The sequence below is a fragment of the Ailuropoda melanoleuca genome, chromosome 14 (genome assembly GCF_002007445.2).
Source record: "Ailuropoda melanoleuca isolate Jingjing chromosome 14, ASM200744v2, whole genome shotgun sequence".
Classification (NCBI taxonomy): domain Eukaryota; kingdom Metazoa; phylum Chordata; class Mammalia; order Carnivora; family Ursidae; genus Ailuropoda; species Ailuropoda melanoleuca.
In genome coordinates this window covers 39,000,854-39,015,294 of record NC_048231.1, presented here as the reverse complement: position 1 = coordinate 39,015,294, position 14,441 = coordinate 39,000,854, and the positions used below count along the sequence as shown (strand labels likewise).

Sequence of the window (14,441 nt, the reverse complement as noted above, 5' to 3'; positions counted from 1 at the left end):
TTGAGAGAGAGAGCAAGGGTGAGCTGAGGGGAGTGTTAGAGGGAGAAGCAGAGTCCTCCACTGAGCAGTGTGTCTCATGTGGGCCTTGGTCCCTGGACCCTGTGATCATCACCAGAGCCGAAGGCAACGCTTAACAGACTGAGCCAACCAGGTGCCCCTCAAAATATATTTTTGACCAGTTACTGAGCTGGGCAACGTGGGGGAAGGGGCCTGGGGTTTGGAACCCCTAGGCTCATCCACCAGTCTTGTGAGCCAGTAGAAATTCATAGACAACTTCTGCACCGGCTGATCTGGCCTGCTATGGGAACGCAGAGGAGGGGTTCCAAACCAAGACTTCGAGGTCCAGGAAGGCTTCCTGGAGGAGGTGCCAAACTCAGCTCCAAAGCCTGAGAAAGCCAGAGGTGTGGCGGGGTGAAGAGAGCGTTTCCCCAGAGAAGTCGGGGCTGTGGGCGGTTGGGAGCGGAGGGGGCTTGGCGCCATCCCGAATCTGGAAGGAGGGGTGGGAGTGGCTGCAGCCGTGGGGCGGGAGCAGTTCTCAGGTGCTGGAGGGGGGCCCTGGGTGGGCGTGTTAAAAGGTTTGGACGTCACCCCGGGGCACAGGGGAGTCACTCAAGGTTTTGTGACAAAATCATGTCCTTAGACAGGCTTCCCTGGCCGCGAGCGGAGCGCGGGAGGGCGGATCCGAGCCGCGGGGCGCAGGGGCGCAGGCGCCCAGTGTCCTGGGCCGGGCGGGAGGGGCGGCTCGCGGGGTCGCCGCGGAGATGGCTGTGACGTCACACAGGTCCGGTCCGTAGACCCCCTTCGGGGCTCGGCGACGATCACTCTGGGAACAAAATGGACGTGCTATTCCGAAGGTGAGCCTGCGCGCCCTGCGCGCCCGACTTCGGCTGCATCGCCCCGGCCCACCTCGCCTGAGCCCATTCCCGGTGGCCCCAACTTGAGTGACAGCACGCCCTACCCGGAGGCGCCCTCGGGAGCCAGTTCCTCGCTACTTCGGGGGCTGCTTTTCCGGCCCAGTCCCCTCCCCCCACCCCGGGCAGGTGGGAGCAGGTGCGTCGGCCAGGTGCGCCCGCGCCTCTCCCCGCAGCTGCTGGCCTGACGGGGCGTCGCTAAAGCGCGTGGGCCGGGATAGGACTCGGGTGGGCTCCCTCCAGCAAGAAGGGGCCGAGGCAGCTGGGTCTAGAGTCTACGTGGGGGCCCTTGCCCCGTGGACGTGAGGCCAGCCTTCCCTGTGCAGTGGGGATGGTGCCCCACCCCTTGGTCTGGAGTCCCTGCCTTGGAGACCGTCCCCCCACCTTTTCTTTCCCCTGATGGAGGAACATCCAATCTTCCAGGAGTCAGACCTACAGGGTGGTGAGACTCTGATGGGAGGGGAGGGCTGAGGTGGGGGGGTTACTCATTTCCCCCAGGCATGAAATATGAGGGATTAAGAAGGGGTGCTCCCAGCCTTCTTCCAGTGGGGGAGAGGTAGGGTGACGTGGTGGGGAGGTGGTGCTGGGTCAGCTCTGCCCAGGGTCGGGGTGAGGATGGGAGGGTGGCCCTGGGATGACCCCCAGTTTGCTCTCAGGCAGTAAACGGCTTGTGCTTGCCAAATGTGGACACGTTCCCCTCGCCCTTCAAACCCACGGGAGATCTCTAGGACACCTGGGGGTTACCCTGGGGTTCGTCTCTGCAAAGCTACACCGTATTTCCCCCAAATATTATTTTAACCTGTAGTTTCCTCTAGAGGAAACGGCTTTAAAATAAGGAATAAAATCCCACTGGTCCTGTGCTCTGGCTTTTCTGTGGACTCCTTCTGTCTGAATGGCTGTTCTTATTTTGATTGTAGAACTGTGATCTGATGGATCCTGATACAAGCCCGGGTGCTTTGGAAAGGTGGGCTCGCAAATACAAGGTAAAATGAGGACTGACTTCATCGGCCTCATTGAGTTGTTTTCCTTCTAAAGCTTGGTCAACGCTGTCTTGAATGAGAGTTAAGGTGTTTTTTTCTTTTTTAAATCTCTTCACCCAGCGTGGGGTTCCAACTCACAATCCCCACGTCAAGAGTCACATTCTTTAGTGACTGAGCCAGCCGGGTGTCCCTGGAGTTACAAGATGTGACCTTTTCTTTCAGGTGGCATAAGGGACAAGAGATTGTAAAATGAAAAAATCCACCGTCTTTTCTTTTCCTTCTATTTCAGAATAGCACAAAAAAGTGGTCAAAATAATATCAAGTATGGTATGAAGGTGTCCATCTTAAAAATTAACACTGGTGGGGGCGCCTGTGTGGCTCAGTCAGTTAAGTGTCTGATTCTTGGTTTTGGCTCAGGTCATGATGTTGCAGGGGAGAGCCTGCTCGAGATTCCCCCCCTCCCGCTCGCACACTCCCTCTTTCTCTAAAACAAATAAGATCTGTTAACGTTAACACTGGGAGAGAAAAAGAAAAACACCCCTGTGATTTGTACACCGAAGTGCAGACCCTAACAGCCCCGCCAAGAGCCTCACCCTATAAAGGGTGGAACCTATTTGGAGCATCCGCCCCTGTTCTGTGCGCGGGCAGGAAAGGGGGGTAATGTTCAGTCTTGGGCTTCACTTGAGACTATTACCCGTCAGTGAATATTTCCTGGCCCAGGGACTCGGGTGTGAGATGAGGAAGCTGTCCCTGAAAGGAGTATGTCTGAAGGACAGAGTGTGCGCGTGGGGGGGGGGGCAGGTGGCGTTTGTCCTCGGAAGCCCGACCCTTAACAGCTTCCTGCTCCCCAGGCTCCTGGGCCAGGAAAAGAGCTCAGGTATTTGAAGTTTGGACCAGGTCTTAGTTTCTTTCAAGCGGGTAGAAAAACAAAGGTAGAGACCATGTTGCCACCGCCGGTCACGGCTCAAATAAAGCCAATCCTCTTAGAAACCACCTTTGGGGATGAGGAGTTTGAGAACTCTGCCAGAACAAATTTTATTCCAAGGAAACGGTGCCTGTTCTTGAACTAGGACGGTTGAGATTGAGGAATATTAAGAGAGAACTTACTTATTTTTTTGAGAACTTTATAAAAAGGATTTTGAGAGAACGAGCACACATGAGCAGGGGGGAGGGGCAGAGGGAGAGGGAGAAGCAGACCCCCCGCTGAGCAGGTGCCTAACACGGGGTTCACCCCAGATGCCCCCAGGAGAGAATTTTTTAAACAGGTTTTTCCTTTAAAACAGAAATGCAAAGTTGACTTAAGTACTGAGATCAGTTTAGTGGTTAACTTAGAGCAAACCCCATCTGAATTCTGACGTCCAGGTGGGGGATGGGGATGGGCGAGGCAGCTCACCGTATTTTTTCTCCTTTTTTCCTAGATCTTGAGAGTAGACTTGCTGAGATCCTCTTTGTCAGAAGGTCATTTTGCTTGTGCTCTGTTTCTTCCTCCTTTTTGCAGAAGAGCGTCTCTCCTCACGGCTCCCCTCTTGGAAGCTGGCTTTCTGGACTTCACCTCCACCTTCCATTTCCAGCCCCCCACTCCTGGATGCTCCCGGATTCCAGGTAGGAACCTTCAGAAGCAGCTCCATTCAGCTGGGAGCCGGCTTGTGTGTGTGTGTCCCACCCAGGGCCACTGTTCCTGGGCCTGGTTCCATAGCTGCAATGACAAGGGGCTGGGGCAGGTCCCAGGGAGCTGGAAACTAAGGTTAAAGAGTCTTGGGCCTGGACAGCCCCACTCTTGCCTCCCCGAGAAAGGAGCTCACCCCGGTCTCTGGGGCTCTGGACCGTTTGGGGAAGGAATTCTCCTCTTCCTCCCTTGTTGGCAGGCATCTCGCTTCATGATTAAAAAAAAGTTTTGCTATTTACTATCCAGTGTTTTCTTGAGGCGCCCAAACATTGTATTTACAAAGGGAAAAAGTTAAAGCTTTGTTAGGGAAATTGGTTGGATGTTCAACTTGCAACAAATGCCAAGTGCTGTCTTGGCTCTTGGCTGGCTGGCCTCGGGTGCGTGGAATCTGGTTTCTGGCTTGGGACAGGACAGGTCTTGGTGCACCGTGGAGCTGTGCTGAGGTGCAAATGCAGGGCACATCTGGGGGTGCCCTTGGCTCGGGATGTAGCGGGGGAGGGGGTCTGTGGACTAGGCACGCACGTGTCCAGGAAAGAGCTGTTGAACATGGACTTTGTGCTCAGTGCTGGGCCGGGCTTTGGGGACACAGCTGTGGACGGAGAAGCCAAAAGCCCAGGTGGTGGAGTGAGTCCTTTGAAAGGGGCTGCGGATCCCAGAGATAGAGCGAGAAGACCCAGAGATTGCCAGAGTGTGCTGAGGACCAGGGAGAAAAATGCAGGGGGGGGGTACTGTGCACCTGCCTGAGAAATGGAGGTAGGAGGCAGGAGGGAGGCCTTAGTGTAAAGACAGGTTCCAAGTGAGGAACGGGTCGGCTCAGCCCTTGAGGTGGGGCCACCAGCTCTGGAGGGGTGGGTGGGCAGAGGAGGGAGGAGGGATGGGGACAGGGAGGGGGGCTGCGAGGCGTCAGGGTGCAGCAGGGTACGGTGTGGTTCCAGCTAAGTTCTAACTGCATGGCTCTGGGTGGAGGAAGTGGGGAGAAGTGGGATTCTGGACTCCCCGGGGGGCAGCCAACCCCGGCTGATCAGCTAGATGTGGAGTCTGGAAGAAGGGGAGTCAGGGTGATGTGAAGACTGTTTTAGCTTGAGAAACAAGAATCATTGGGTTGCCCTGCGCGGGGCCTGGAGGACCGCGGCAGGGCAGGTTTGGGGAGATCAGCCGTCTGACCTTGGGCAAGTCAAGTTGGAAGAACCCATTAGAGACCCCAGGGAAGCCGGCAGTGGGGCGCAGAGGTGTGGAGCTGGGAGCTGGAAACCAGGGTCACCAGAGGCTGGGGGGCTGGGGGCCAGGTGATGTGGGTGCAGGGCACGTGTGTGGGTGTGTGGGGCTGGGCAGATGCTGGGTGGGTAGCGCACTCAGGGTTAGAGCATAACAGGACCCTCTCCAAGGAGAGCTCTGGTGGCTCTTGGGCCAGAGGTGGCGACTTCGAAGCTCCTCTTTAGGAAAGCCTCAAACATGTGGCATTAGGGGTTGGGCTAATATTCTCCCAGTTTCGGGCAGGAAGGCCTTCTCCCGCCAAGCCTAGCGCCGTCCCCTGGAATCCGGAGCTCCTGTCCGGGAGCTGGGGAGGGGGGCAAGCAGCTGCAGCCTGAGCCGGCAGGGACAGGGAGGGGGTTATAGCCCTTACACCCGGGTGCAAATAGTTCAGGAGATCGAGCCCTGCCTGTCCAGGTGTAAATGCTTTCGGGCAAGTGAGTAGGAAGAAGCCTGTGTGTAGATCCGCCCAGCAGGTCCTGGGGCCCCACAGGGTGGCCCACTGCGGGGGCGGGGGGGGGTCTGGGGAAACTCGTGTGTATTGTATTTTGTTTAATAGCTGTTGTTGTCATTTTTAAAGATTTTTTTTTTTAAAGATTTTATTTATTTATTTGACAGAGAGAGAGAGACAGCCGGCAAGAGAGGGAACACAAGCAGGGGGAGTGGGAGAGGAAGAAGCAGGCTCATAGCGGAGGAGCCTGGTGGGGCTCAATCCCATAACGCTGGGATCACGCCCTGAGCCGAAGGCAGACACTTAACCGCTGTGCCACCCAGGCGCCCCTAAAGATTTTATTTGACATAGACACAGTGAGAGAAGGAACACAAGCAAGGGGAGTGGGAGGAGAAGCAGGCTCCCCAGTGAGCAAAGAGCCCGACACAGAGCTCGATCCCAGAACGCTGGGATCATGACCTGAGCCGAAGGCAGACGCTTAAGGATTGAACCACCCAGGTGCCCCTAATAGTTGTTTGTTAACCACACGCATAAAATACCTTTTTATTAAAAAGTATGAGGGGCACCTGGGTGGCTCAGTTGGTTAAGTGTCTGACTCTTGATTTTGGCTCAGGTCATGACCTCAGGGTCGCAAGATCCCATGCTCAGTGGGGAGCCTGCTTATCCCTCTGCCTCCAAAGCTTTCCCTGCTTGTGTGAAATAAATAAATAATCTTAAAAAAAAGAAAAGAAACCTTTAACCTGGTGCCCACTAGTTGTTCTAGAAAATGTGGGGTTGGTCCTGATCTGACCCTGGCCCATACCTGGGGCAGAAAAAGGACACTCCGTCAAAACAAAATCTGAATGAAGTCGATACTGAAAAAAAATCTTTGGTTTTTGCTGGGAACCTTTCTAGCGTTTAACGTGCCGACGTGTATCGTGCTTTGGGTCTGGTTTTCGGCCTTTCCTATCTCCCTGCCCTGTGCCAGAGCCGGTGTCCCACGGGGCCCAGTCCGGGAAAGCAGGGTGGCGCACCGCGTGGAGGGGGGCCGTGTTTGTGAATGACGCTCCCCTCAGGGCCTGGCGCGCGCCTTCCCATGAGGATTCTTGAGGAAAGCAAGTGACATGAAAGTCCACAGCCTCATGCTTTGGGTACGTTTTTTTTGTTTTTTAAGAGTGGATGGTGTGTCTCCTTTGGGTGCATATTAAAAAAAATTTTTTTTAAAGATTTTATTTATTAGAGCACACAAGTGGGGGAGGCAGAGGGAGAAGCAGACTCCCCGCTGAGCAGGGAGCCCACGTGGGGCTCCCTCCCAGCACCTGGGATCACGACCTGAGCCGAAGGCAGACGCTTCGCTGACTGAGGCCCCCAGGCGCCCCTACATGTTGCTCTTTTATTCTTTATTGTTTTTAACAACCTCACGCTTCTGGAGGGGGGACTTCCTGCGTTTCTGTCCCCTTGGGTGAGTTAGTCCCCATCCTGGGCTCACATGCTTCATCTGTTAAAATTAAGGGGGAGGACATTTAGCTGGGTGGGTGGGTTGCAGTCTGGAACTTTCAGGGTCAAGACGTGTGACCTTTCCACTGGGCTCATGTGAGTTTCTGGGTGCACGGGGCTTTGCCCACACTGGCGTACTGCTCGCGGGCTAGACTCCCACGCCACCAGCTGCCCGCGGGCCGTAGGACCGTCAGCACACCTCACCCCGTAGCTCTCACTGGGACAGACCATCCCACTGAGCAGACAGCCTTCCGGCCCCGGGCACCTGCCCTCCCGCCCGGGGCTCTGGCCCCGCCCCCACCCCAGCCACCAGTGACCTGTGCCTTGTCCCCGTGAACTTGATGTTTTCCAGTGAAGCGAAAGTCCGCGATCGCTGCCCCCGCCATGGCCGGTCTGAGGTCCGGCCGGCCCGCCTGCATCAGGGCGGCTTTCAGCGCCGCGCGCCCCGGGGCCGGCTTCCGGAGGAGCCGGAGAAACACCCTCCAGCGCTTCAAGGTGCGGCCCTGCACTGCGCCCTCCTGCGGGCGGGGAGACCCTGCGTGCCCCAGACCGCGCGTCCTTGCTCTGGGCCCGCACCCCTCCTAGGAAACTGTTCTCGGCGCTTCTTGGGAAACCTTTACGGGCCTTTCTTCCCTTCTCAAAGACAGACATGTTCAACCTCCTGCCTTGTAATCAAGAAAATTAGTGGGGAGCGTTCTTAGAACACCTGATACCAGCCCCGGGTTCTTTGCTGAGCAAGGCCGTTGTCTGGCCTCAGCTCCTGTAAAGGAAGGGGTTAGACGGGTCTAGTATCTTCCATGATTTGGGTTTAGAACGAGCGCAGGGCTCTCGATTCCCCGTGAGATGGGGACCACACCCAGTTGCAGAACCTGTCCTCTTGCCGCCTTCCCGGTTCTGCTTTTACTGTTCATGGCGCCCAGGTGTGCATTTTCGTCCCTTAAACTGGGGAGGTGCTGCTCACGCACCCCCAAGGGCTGCCATCCTCTGGGAGCCAGGCCCTTGAACACTGAGCTGCTGTCTGCCTGCCTTCCTAGAAAGGATTATCCAGCCCTTTTTCTTTCTTTAATTTCGCCAGGCCAATCACAAAAAGAATCACATGGACTTAATTGAAGGTATCTGGAGAGAGGTATGTGACAGAATGAGCCGGCAGCCACTCTCTTCGTTTGGTGGGGGGTGTTGGAGCCGTCCCTGATTCCAAGTCGCCAGTAACAGCCACGGGGCCAACCTTGCAAGCAGGCCTTTCCGAGGAGAGAGGCTGTGTGTGCTCTCTTCTGCTGGGAAAGACTGGAGTTACTCTATTTTAGAAGAGGCTTCACTTTGGTATTTAAATTGATTTTTCCCTTTTCAAAAAATTTTTTAAAGATTTATTTGGGGGGGAGAGAGAGAGAGAGAGCGCGCGTGCATGAGTGGTGGGGGAGGGGCAGAGGGAGAACTGGACTCCTCGTTGGGCGGGGAGCCTGACTTGGGGCTCAATCCCAGGACCTTGAGATCATGACCTGAGCTGAAGGCAGACGTTTCACCAACTGAGCCACCTGGGTGCCCCTCAAATTTTTTAAATAAGGAAAAAGACTCAAAGCAGTTTGCCTGGAATATTAACAAGACCATAAGTTTGCAATTACTCAATCTCAACATTTATTTTTTAAAGAATCCATTTTATATTTTAAAAAGACTTAATTTTTAGGGAGAGAGTGTGCATGTGCGCACAAGCATGTGGGGAGGGAGAGAATCTCAAGCAGACTCCCTGCTGGGCACAGAGCTGGCTCGGGGCTTGATTCACGGCCCTGAGATCGTGATCTAAGCTGAAATCGAGAGTGGGGTGCTCAACCAACTGAGCCTCCCAGGAGCCCCTTAAGATTTCATTTTTAAGTCCTCTCTACCCCCAGTGTGAGGCTAGAACTCCTGACCCCAAGATCAAGAGCCACAGGCTCCCCGCACGGAGCTGGCCAGTCGCCCTTCAACATTCATTTCTGTCAAAATTAAAATCCGTAATCATTTCACGTGTGATTAACGCCTGGTCTCACGGTGTCTGAGCCCCCAGGTCAGGCAGAAGAGCAGATGTGCCATCGTTCTAACCCCAGCCGCGTGGCCAGGAACACCTGTCCGGCCGGGCCCCTCTCTGTCTGCAAGGACGGGCACTGTTGCTTTATTTGCAGGGTGAGCCCGTTACCCTCCCCCACACGCACCCCTAGGCCGGGCCTCACAGCCTCCTGGGGCTGCTGACCGCCCTGCAGTGGGGGTCACACGATGCTGGCTCTGAATTCCAGCAAATCTGTGTAATCTGAAGGATTACGATTGCCTACGGGTAGATAATGGTATGAAGCTATTTTCATTTTTACCTTTTTTTGGGGGGGGCATATGTAACGGAGTTGCCTGTACACGGCAGAAATGAGCACCCTCGGCAGGTTTTCACTCCCCACGTGAGGTGACCCCGGGGTCCCTGCACTGGATCAGCCCTGGGCCCTTTCTGCCTGCGGCTCCGTGAGGAGTGAAGCCCCTCTGACTGGCCAACCCGCCAGGTGACCAGTCCTCACGGGGCCCTTAGCGTATCTGGGAGGAGGTCTCAACCTGGCGCTGGAAGTTCGCGGGGTGCAGCTCCCCACTGTTAGTGCAGGAAGGGACAGCGGTAGGTTGCGGGGACTCAGATGTCCCCGGAGACCTTTACTGCCAGAGCCGCTCAATCAAGAGCACAGATGCAGGAAGGGGAAAAGCTGGAGTAAGAGCTAGGAAATTCGGGTAAATGTCTGGGGCGAGGAGCCGTGGGACTCGGGTCCAAGAAAGTTCCACGGCCCCTCAGCCAGCGGTCACGGAGGGAGAGAGAGGCTGCCGTGGAGGGTGGGCTGGTCACATGGCGCACGGGCACCTTTGAAAACCATGAACCCTGCACCTAATCGCTCGGCTCAGCGTCTGCGGGCCACTGGGGGCCGCCTGTGTGTGGGGGCACATCGAAGGGCATGTTTCTTGCACACCCGGTCAGGGAGGAGGGAGCGAGCCAGGAACCGGCTGGTGGGAGGAAGTGAGCTCAGACCCCCCCCCCCCCCCCCCCCCCCCCCGTGGTGGCCGGGCAGGGTGGACAGAGCTGGTGGGGCTGGTGCCCAGCACTGGGACGAGGGCTTTAAGTGATGGGACCCAGATTGGGCCCCCGGGTTGGCGGACCCTCAGCCTTTTTGGATGCAAGGGGGTATTTAATGCACTTTTTTTTAGAGATGTATTTTGAGAGGCGGGGGAAGGGAGAGGGAGAGAAACACACTCTGCTCTGCGTGCAGAGCCTGTGGCGGGGCTTGATCCCGTGACCCTGAGATCGCGACTGGAGCCGAGACCACGAGCGGGGCGCTTGGCCCACCGCGCCTCCAGGCGCCCCTCCCCGAGGCAGCGTTGAAGGTTTGCGAGGCAGACGCGCGGCTTGCCAACGTCAGCGATGGGAGAGAGGATTCGCGAACACGAGGAGTGTGGTGCGCTTTCTCCTGGTGAAAATTGCTAACCGGCTCAGAAGTAGTCTTGTGCTCAGTTTTTAGATCCTTTCGATGGCGATTCAGAAGACCCCAGAGGCCCTCCGGCCTCCAGCTTCAGCGACTGTCCTCCGGGTGACGTGAGCGGCACTGTGCCTTTACGTGGCCTCGGTTGCGGGAGTCCGGGCCAAGTTCGCGTGGGAGACCCCCTCTCGTCAAAAGCCCCAGACCTCCTCCCGAAAGCTGCCGGCTGGGGCCCCCACTCCCTGGAGGCCGACGACGTGGATATGCAGCCCGCGGAGGCCAGCAGCCCTGAGGCCCGAGGACGGGCAGCCAGGCGCTCTGGGTCGCCGGAGGACTGGGGGATGACGGAGGACCGCTGGCCCGGGGCAGCCGGGCCTGTGCTCCCTGCCGCGGGGCCCCCCGAGCCTGGCAGACACGCGCAGGGCAGAGCCAGAGCGGCCCGGCCGCCACCCAGGCTCGGGAGTGAGAAGGACAAGGGGCCCAAGCTCCCCCTCTCCAAGAGGAAACTGGAACTTCTACTTGCAGAGCCCGAGAAAAATAAGAGAAAGAGGCAGTACGCGGCCTAGACCAAGGTGAGCAGTTAGCTCAGGAAGGGGGCTCACCCGAGAGGAGCCCGTCGGCCGCTAACGCCGATGGGCTTGTTTCCAAGAAACACTTGCCCTTTTTAGATTTTAAATGATGGACCCCTGGGTGCCCACCAACTGCGCTTAAAAATGGGTTTCCAACTGAGGAAAGGTCCTGTGTGGCTCTCACGGAACCCACCTCCCCTGAATCCGAGAACTAACTTTTACTACCTATTTATGTAGCTGTAGAACTGGTGATTTTTTTTTTTTTTAAACTTGACTTCGGGTGCCCGTGTTTCTGCGCCCCACCTGGATGTTTGCTCTGGGCGGCGTGGGAGTGGAGGGTAGAGGGGGCGTGTCCCACTCTCCCGTGAACGGCCCTGCGGGTCCCCATTTCCGCTCCTCTCCGCGTCCGTGCCGGGTGAGGCGTCTCCGAGCGGTCGGTCTTGGCTCTGTTGACATGATCACGGTCTTGAGCTTGCTGTGCTGACAGTTGGAAGATAACGGGGTGGTGGTGGCTCTCACCCTGTTCCCAGTTGCTGGGTTTGCTCACTGAGCCTTTTGCTCCCTAGCACGCAAGACAAGCATGAGTCTGGTGCCAGCACTGGGTGGCCGCTGCCCCCAAGCCCCAGGACTGCGCCGCTCCCAAGTGCCAATAAAAGGGAAGGCCGCCCGAGGACCAGAGCTGCTCCTTCCTCCTGGTGGGCGGGGCACAGGGCGAGGGGGCTGGGGTGGGGGTGTGCGCGGGCCTGGGCGCAGGCGTTCTCTTCTCGGCCCGACTGCCGCTCTGCCCCGAGGATGAGGACTGTGGCCACTGTCCGGCCTGCCCCTCCAACAGGACGGCGAATGGGTGGCCCAGAGGTGGGGGCCCCTCCCTCAGGCCCCACAGGCTGCACTTCGTGTGGGGGTGGGGCTCCCTGAGTCAGGCACTGACTCACATGGGGCTTTTGGAGGCAGCAAGTCGGTGCCTCGGGCACGCCCGGGGGGAGCGTCCACCCCAGACGTGGGGGGCCCGCCCCCACCCCCACCCCCCGGCAAGGTGTCAGGTAGCTGCAGCGGCTTCCATTCACTGCCCTTGGGGCTGGTGTCCGGTCCCCCCTGTTCGGGAACCTGCTCTGGATCCCCTCCCAGGATGGCGTTGTTCCTCCTGAGCTCAGGACCCTCACCTGTACTCGGGCATGGGAGGTAGGCGGGACGGATGCCCACGGTGGCCTTTCTGTGGGTTCTCCTCCTTCCTCAGGCCTGGTCCCAGCTCTCAGGTGGGAGCCTACGGCCCCATTTAGGAAACTCGCTGCAGAAAAGCTAAGAATCCTTGGTTCAAAGACATTTAGATTCCTGACAGAACATTCCAGAACTGGGTGAGGAGGAGGCCAACTCTGGCTCCTGGGCCCTGGGGACATCTGGAGCCTGGTGGCTCCACAGAAGCAGTCCGGGTGGGGGCTTAAGCACCCCCTCAGCCCCGGATCGTCACTCGGCTGGTGGACGAGCACGGCTCGCAGGGGCCCAGCAGCAGAACAGGTTTTCACACAGGATCTGTGCTAAGGCCTGGTTAGTGGCTGATCCACCCTAGGAGCTGCCACAAGGCACTCGAAGACCAGAAACCTGTTTTCACAGGGAGACCCCCCACCCATTACGTCGAGTGTGAACAGCGAGTGGTCAGCAGCTGCCACCCTGGGATCTGGGGGCAGGAACGCGCCGAGAGGACACGGGATGGGTGGCCGGCCGACCGAGGGCATCCGCACCCCCGTGTGACACAGAACTGTCGCCAGACTCCACCGAGAGGGGTGGGCGGGTGGCGGGGTCCAGACCCTCCCCCCAGGGCACACATGCCCCCTGGTCAGGACCTGGGGGTCCGTTTCCGTGGGGAAGGGGCCCCTAGGTCCAGAGTTTCGGCGCCAGGAGGAGAGCGGAGACAGAGCAGGAGGCTGGGTCGTGCTTAGTGTTTTATTCTCAAACAAGCCATGCTACGGACCATCCTGAGGCGCCTAACGGAGTCCTTCCAGCGTCCCGGCCAGCAGCCTGCGCTCCGCTTCCTCCGCCCGCACACCAGCGACTTTCCTCTGACCAGTCCACTTCTTCCCACCATTGAACGATGAAGACACATTAAATAGAGTTATGATTACAGAAAGGGGAGGGGAGGCGAGCTTCACTCTGTGCAGAGGACGGCGACGCCGCGCTCGTAGAAGCTGCGTGGGTCCTCCTTGGTGGCGATCTCGAAGTCGACTGTGAAGATGAGGTCTGCCCGGGTGAAGTTCAGGTAGACGGGCAAGGTCACCTAGAGGAGAGGAGGGCTCACCACTGGCTCGAGGAGAGACGGCGGCCCTGGCGACAGCCTGCACGCAGGGAAGGGGGTGGGGACAGGCGGCACCTGCCGACCGCACCTGGCGGGAAGGGGCCACTTACCACATTCGCCTTCCTCTCGGCGTTGGTCTGCTTGAGCCAGCGCAGCTGCGTCAGAGGAAGGACCGTGGAGATGGCGTGCGACAGCGACAGCTTGTTGTTACTGCACGTGGCCCCCTGCAGCTTCAACCCTGTGGGCAGCAGTCAGGACCTGTCACCCGTGGTAGCAGCTGTGCAACTCTGTGACGCAGTGCACGGCGCTGGCGTGCTGCCAGCTGTCACCTCACACACCTCTGAGTGGCAGCAACGCCGGAAGGCCACCAGCACCACCGGTGAGCAGGCCCGGGTGCGGGGACAGGGAGCCTCAGGGAGCAGCCCAGACCGATGGGCTGAGTGCGTACCCTCCCTGGGACCCCAACTCACCCGTGACCCCGAAGCTGCAGGCATCGAGGGTGGCGCTCTGGGAGGTGGTGACATTGACTTCCAGGCAGAGCTCCTCCAGGGACCAGCTGTTGGCCTGGGCCACGTACTGCCTGGTGGCGGTGATGTACGCTTCGGGGACAAACAGGCCGCCCAGGCACACGTGGATGTTCTGTGGGAGGAAGCAGCCCCCCGGGTGAGGACTAGCTTCTCTCGGGTCACGCTGGGGTCTATGCTTGTCCCCGGGCTCCCAGGTGCTGCCCCCCGCCCATGAGGCTGCCGCCCCTCCCCCAGGCTCCCGAGGAGCGTCCTTCACCACCTTCAGCTCCTTGGCACCACCGGCCGCAGCCGCCTGGGAGATGTTCTGCAGCTGCTTGATCCTCTCGCTGAAGTCGGACACCCACTGGATGACGGTCATGCCCGCAGGCACAGTGTAGTGGGACCAGCTCCGAGGCAGGATCCCTGCAAGCACGGCGACCCCAGGCAGCCCCCAGGCAGCGGTCAGTCCTGACCCTTCCCAGGCGCACACGCGCTCACCGGCTTCTCCGCGCTGCCCGCCTCCCTCCCTGACGCACCTCGCAGCTCCCGGATGGCCCCTACCCCCTCTGCATCTGCTCGGTCCCGCGTCACCAAGGGGGTGTGTCTGGGGGGCCAGTCACCCCCCAAGGACGCCTCGGCAGCTAGCGCCCCTCACATAAGCAGCTGGGCCTCACAACTCAGGCTCTTGGGGTGGATGGGAGACCCCTGGGGGCTCCCTGTACCTTTAGACTCGACCTCCCCACTTTTCAATGTGCTGGCCAACCCTACAATCTTGGGCCCTTCTGAACCCGAGCCCCAGGCCCTGCCCACTTGGCGGCGCAGTGGCCTCCGCACAGTGAGGGGGACGCGGCGGGCGCTGGGGGCCAAACGGGGG

At 58.6% G+C, this 14,441-nt stretch overlaps 2 protein-coding genes across 7 annotated transcripts in view; one reads left to right on the top strand and one right to left on the bottom strand.

Moving 5' to 3' along the window:
• The first annotated feature begins 664 nt into the window (after positions 1–664).
• LOC109490767 lies at positions 665–12,532 on the top strand. Of its 5 annotated transcripts, none has more exons than XR_004620419.1 (8): positions 665–854; positions 1,829–1,894; positions 3,390–3,493; positions 6,315–6,389; positions 7,088–7,230; positions 7,811–7,861; positions 10,241–10,777; positions 11,341–11,464. XR_004620419.1 is itself a non-coding variant. In XM_019807506.2 (8 exons), exons 2-6 carry the CDS (start codon positions 1,841–1,843, stop codon positions 10,769–10,771), a joined length of 864 nt encoding a protein of 287 aa, XP_019663065.1. In that variant the 5' UTR covers positions 665–854; positions 1,829–1,840; the 3' UTR covers positions 10,772–10,777; positions 11,341–11,469; positions 12,383–12,532. The 5 variants fall into 5 exon arrangements, 3 of the variants coding, with proteins under 3 accessions (XP_019663065.1, XP_034498858.1, XP_034498859.1); XM_019807506.2 differs by lacking the exon at positions 6,315–6,389 and adding an exon at positions 12,383–12,532 and having other exon boundaries at positions 1,829–1,875; positions 11,341–11,469; XR_004620420.1 differs by lacking the exons at positions 665–854; positions 1,829–1,894; positions 3,390–3,493 and adding an exon at positions 4,162–4,310.
• A 166-nt stretch (positions 12,533–12,698) lies between these two features.
• The window catches only part of DYNC1H1 (dynein cytoplasmic 1 heavy chain 1), a 69,991-nt gene continuing 68,248 nt past the window's right edge, over positions 12,699–14,441 (bottom strand). For both annotated transcript variants that reach the window (XM_034642964.1, XM_034642965.1), the window contains exons 75-78: positions 13,848–13,990; positions 13,532–13,700; positions 13,172–13,299; positions 12,699–13,043 (exon numbers count right to left, since the gene is read on the bottom strand). In XM_034642964.1, the coding sequence (XP_034498855.1) occupies positions 12,915–13,043; positions 13,172–13,299; positions 13,532–13,700; positions 13,848–13,990 (569 nt within the window). In that variant the 3' untranslated portion in view covers positions 12,699–12,914. The remainder of the gene's footprint in view (positions 13,044–13,171; positions 13,300–13,531; positions 13,701–13,847; positions 13,991–14,441) is intronic.